At 40.2% G+C, this 4879-nt stretch overlaps 2 protein-coding genes across 2 annotated transcripts; both read left to right on the plus strand.

Annotated features, from left to right (window-relative positions):
• The first annotated feature begins 492 nt into the window (after positions 1–492).
• LOC111590270 (protein ALP1-like) lies at positions 493–1524 on the plus strand. Its single transcript, XM_023301185.1, has 3 exons — positions 493–645; positions 719–944; positions 1016–1524. The coding sequence occupies exons 1-3, from the start codon at positions 493–495 to the stop codon at positions 1456–1458; spliced, it is 822 nt and encodes a 273-aa protein (XP_023156953.1). The 3' UTR covers positions 1459–1524.
• Positions 1525–1642: 118 nt separating this feature from the next.
• On the plus strand, positions 1643–2761 carry LOC103642655 (uncharacterized). The gene is made up of 2 exons (XM_008665876.4): positions 1643–1984; positions 2077–2761. Exons 1-2 carry the CDS (start codon positions 1643–1645, stop codon positions 2626–2628), a joined length of 894 nt encoding a protein of 297 aa, XP_008664098.2. The 3' UTR covers positions 2629–2761.
• The last annotated feature ends 2118 nt before the right edge of the window (positions 2762–4879 follow it).

Raw genomic sequence — 4879 nt, forward strand, 5'->3', positions numbered from 1 at the left:
TCAATGTTCTATGATGCTAATATGCCTCTGAGCTATATATCAATGTTCTATGAATTTCCTTTTTAGCAACTAGCACAACACATCTGAGCCAACTTAGACCTCTAATCTTATTTTTTCTATTTTATTACTCTAGCAATGAATACTGCTATTGCACGTCGTCGGCTAATTGCAAAGGCAGTGGTCCTTGTAGCAGTTATGTCAGCCTGGTTGGATGCATGGTTGAGACACCGACTGCATGCTAGGAGGTGTATCACTTATGGCCCAATGCACCAAAGAGACCAAGAGAGGCAAAACAACCTGAGATTCATTTATGAATCCACTGATGTTGAGTGTATTGACTTACTCAGGATGAGAAGAGCCCCTTTTATGCAGTTGTGTGACCTTTTTCGCACTAGGCAACTATTGAGAGATAGCATTCATAGCTCAGTAGAGGAGCAGGTTGCCATGTTTTTACATGTGGTAGGTCATAACCAAAGGTTTAGAGTTATACACATGACCTTTCGAAGGTCTATTGAGACCATTAGCAGATACTTCAAGGAAGTATTGTTTGCTGTTGGTGAACTGAGGAATGAGATGATCTTGCCACCTTCAACTGCTACACCAACCAAAATTAGAGATAGCCACAGATGGTACCCATATTTCAAGGTCAGCCAAATCCAAACACACCACTATTTTTCATGTTGGGTTTGTAGTAACAAATGTTTGCCCCAATGTGTAGGACTGTATTGGTGCCATTGATGGCACTCATGTGCTAGCAAGAGTTCCTAGAAATCAGAGGGCTGCCTTCCTTGGTAGGAAACACACCACAACACAGAACATCTTAGCTGCTGTAGACTTTGATCTAAGGTTTACATATGTTCTTGCTGGCTGGGAGGGATCAGCACATGATGCCCTTATCCTTGCTGATGCCCTTGAGAGAGAAGATGGTCTAAAAGTGCCCCAAGGTAAAAACTAGTTTCCTTGGTATCCCCTAATATTGGTCTACAATGTCCTAATATATGATATATGATGTTAGGTAAATTTTACCTTGTGGATGCTGGTTATGCTGTCAGACCTGGGTTTTTACCCCCTTATCGTGCCACACGGTACCACTTGAGTGAATATGGGGGGAGGAATCCACAGAACCCCAAAGAGCTCTTCAACCTTAGACATTCATCACTAAGGGTGACAATAGAGAGGGCCTTTGGTGCTTTGAAGAACAGATTCAAAATATTATACAACAAACCTTTCCATCCATACAAGACACAAGTAAAGCTAGTCCTAGCCTGTTGTATCCTCCACAACTGGATTCTTCGTCATGGGAATGATGAACATATTCCACTGGAAGAAACATGGGCTGCAAATCAAGTTCATGAGGAAGCTCCCCATGACCTTGTCATGGACAATGCTGCATGGTCTGCTACCAGGGACAATTGGGCTCAACAAATGTGGCAGAATAGGGCCTCACATAGGGGATAATGGTCATTATGTATTGTGCTAAGTTGGCTGAGAACATTGTCTATTAGCAATGATGAACTATCTACAATTTTGAACTCACTTTCTTTGTGCTAAGTTCCTTTATGTGATGTGCTCACTTTCTTTGTGCTAATCTCTATCTCCCCCCTAATCTCTATCTCCCCCTAATCTTTTACTTGTTCCAGCTATGGCTGACATGGTCTCTGAGGTTGCTGGTCAGGGGGCTAGGCCTGCTCTTAGGTGGACTGCTGTAATGTCTGGGTTTGTTCTCCGTCGTTTTGTTGACTTGATAGGAAATGGGGTTAAGACTGACAAGGGTTTTAAGGAAATCCACCTTAACTCTGTTGCTAAAAATGTATCTGAGTTCTGTGGCCAAGAAGTAACAGGCCAACAAGTGTACAATCACCTTCGTAAGTGGAGGTCTAGGTGGGTCAAGGTTTGCAAACTGAAGGACATTAGTGGCGCTCTTTGGGATGAGGATAACTTTGTCATAAGCTTAGAAGAGGGTCATTATGCTGCTTACATCAAGGTTAGGACCAATACCTTCTATTTTTCTAACCTGTTAATGCCACTCTTCCACTTCAAATTCTCTTGTTCTAACTTGAGTTGCTAACTCAATAGGATCACCCAAAAGATGCTGATTACCTCAATAGGCCCATAGAGAACTATATGCCTATGCAAATCATATTTGGAAGTGGGGTTGCCACAGGTAAGTTTGCAATGGGTTCAAATGAGCCTTTGGGCAAGCCAACTGACATTGTTGACATCCTAGATGATGGCATTGAAGTGACCTCAAAGTTTGTTGATTGTTCCAATCTAACTAACAAGGGGAAGACTGTTGACAAGGGTACCCCTGGTGAGTCCAATGATAACAAGCCTAACTTAGGGAAGAGGAAGAGGTTCATGACTGATGAGGATGTTGCTGTGTTCAATGGGATGAAACAAGCTGTTTCAGATGTTGCTGCTGCTGTCCGTGAAAGCATCCATGCTGAAGCAGCACCTGGGATCTACAATGCTGTAATCAACTGTCCTGGGTTCTCTAGGGAGGCTCTCATGTATGCCCTAAACCACATGATGGAGCACAAGGCCACCTCCCTGGTGTTCCTGGACATGACTCCTGATGATCGTGACCTATGGCTCAAGACTTTCCTAGCCAAGCACTACCACAACTGATGTGATCTGATCTGTCTAAGAACAATGATGTATCCCTGAGTTCTATGGGTGTATGGGTTTAGGACATCTATATTGTTTAAGAACAGATTTGGTCCACTTGCTCTATTCCATCTATCCTAGATGCTACTTAAGAACAATGATGTATCCCTGAGTTCTATGGGTTTCCCTGTTTAAGAACAGATATGCTACAGTTTATCTGATGTGTCTCTCCTTTATCCTGATTAAGAACAGATTTGGTACTTGAGAACAATGATGTTTCCCTGTTTGAGAACTGATATGCTACACTTGATCTGATGTGTGTGTCCTTTATGCCAATGATGATAACAAAAGTGAATATTAAGCCTACTCAGTTAGCCAGCCACTAATGACAGTCATTTATGTTGTTTTGCTGTTTTTGGTGTTTAAGAACAGATATGCTACACTTGATCTGGTTTTGGTTTTTGAGAACTGATACTCCTATCTATATACTTTACACTGTCATGTGTGGTTCTGTTCTGTCATCTTGAGCTGTTCTGTCATCTTGAGCTGTTCTGTCATCTTGAGCTGATTACACTATCATCTTGAGCTGATTACACTGTCATCTTGAACTGGTTACAATGATGAACTGTTCTGTCATCTTGAGCTGAACTGAATATCTAGTAGCTGGCTACACTGTCATGTAGGATCAATTTTGATGAGATGAGGCTAATATTAATAACTATTTCAGATTTACACTTGATCTGTTTAGCTGAACTGTATATTCTATTTGCTTGAGCTGTTCTGTTCTCTCATGTGTGGTTCTGTTCTGTCAGGTGTGGTTCTGTTCTGTCATCTTGAGCTGGTTACACTGTCATGTGTGGTTCTGTTCTGTTATCTTGAGCTGTTCTGTCTTCTTGAGTTGTTCTGTCATCTTGAGCTGTCATCTTGATGTTCTGATTACACTTGTTCTGTTCTGTCATCTTGAGTTGTTCTGTCTTCTTGAGCTGTTCTGTCTTCTTGAGTTGTTCTGTCATTTTGAGCTGTCATCTTGATGTTCTGATTACAATAACTGCTGTTTGAGAACTGATATGCTACACTTGATCTGGTTTTGGTGTTTGACAAATGAGAACATATACTCCTCTATCATTTTTGCAAACTGGTTATGTAAAGGATAAGTAATTGTAATTTACAAGTGTTTTAGACTTTGTCTTTTATGCTGTTTAAGAATATATATGGTACACTTGATCTGATGTATCTGTCCTTTATGCCAATGATGATAGCAAAAATGGATATTAAGCCTAATCAGGTAGCCAGTTACTAATATTTGTTGCTTGAGAACAGATATCCTTTATGTTATTTTTGCTGTCCTATATGGTACTTAAGAACAGATATGCTATACTTGATCTGATGTGTCCTATTTGCTGTTTACAAGTCCACATTTGTTGTCCTTTTTGAAGTTCTGATGTTTCTATATAGTAGCTGGCTACACTGTCATGTGGAAAAATTTCGCTGAGCTGAGGCTAATAATAATACTGTTTTCAAGTATGAACTGATGTTTGCTGCTTTTACAAGTCATGACATGGTTTTATTTGAAGTCATGTTTGTTGTCCCATGAACTGAGTTGTAAATTCTGTTAGTAGAAGCAGAAGTAGAAGTAGAAATAGCAGAAGTAGAAGTAGAAATAACAGAAGTAGAAGTAGAACTGCTGCTATTGCTACTGTCCTATGAACTGAGTTGTAAATTCTGTTAGTATGTAACATAGCTAGTGTTTACAACTCAGTTCATCAGTTTATACATGAGTTTTCAGCAACTCAGTTCATCAGATGAAATATGAGTTGTATACGTGTATAAGCTGAAAACTGATGAACTGAGTCGTATGAACATCAGATGAATTGAGTTGTGAACTGAGTTGTAAATTCTGTTAGTATGTAAAAGTAAGAAACATCAGATGAACCGAGTTGTGAACTGGTTTTATTTGAATTTCTGTAAATTGTGTTCATTCTTCTATGAATTAAGTTGTTTTAATCTAAAATTTAAAAACAGCAAACAAAAGTTGGTACTGCGATCAGCCTATACAGGCTATGGTCATCCTGGTTAACCAAACAGAAGCTGTGTTCATGCAACTTATAAAAACAGCAAACCAAACAAGGGCTATGGTCATCCTGGTTAATTGCGATCAAAACAACCAAACAAGAGCTCTCAGCGTACTTGTACCAGCCTATACAGGCTAGGCGCAGCCTGCATCTGAGCTGAGAACCAGGCTCTGCTCATCCAACAACCAAACATACGGCAG

This window comes from Zea mays, chromosome 10, assembly GCF_902167145.1.
Source record: "Zea mays cultivar B73 chromosome 10, Zm-B73-REFERENCE-NAM-5.0, whole genome shotgun sequence".
NCBI classification, from domain to species: domain Eukaryota; kingdom Viridiplantae; phylum Streptophyta; class Magnoliopsida; order Poales; family Poaceae; genus Zea; species Zea mays.

Excerpts from the sequence above, each read along its gene's own strand:
- LOC111590270 (XM_023301185.1), top strand. The coding sequence starts at position 493 with ATGACCTTTCGAAGGTCTATTGAGACCATTAGCAGATACTTCAAGGAA. Across the intron at positions 646-718 it reads GATGGTACCCATATTTCAAG|GACTGTATTGGTGCCATTGA; the intron begins GTCAGCCAAATC and ends CCCAATGTGTAG. Across the intron at positions 945-1,015 it reads TGGTCTAAAAGTGCCCCAAG|GTAAATTTTACCTTGTGGAT; the intron begins GTAAAAACTAGT and ends ATATGATGTTAG.
- LOC103642655 (XM_008665876.4), top strand. The coding sequence starts at position 1,643 with ATGGCTGACATGGTCTCTGAGGTTGCTGGTCAGGGGGCTAGGCCTGCT. Across the intron at positions 1,985-2,076 it reads ATTATGCTGCTTACATCAAG|GATCACCCAAAAGATGCTGA; the intron begins GTTAGGACCAAT and ends CTAACTCAATAG.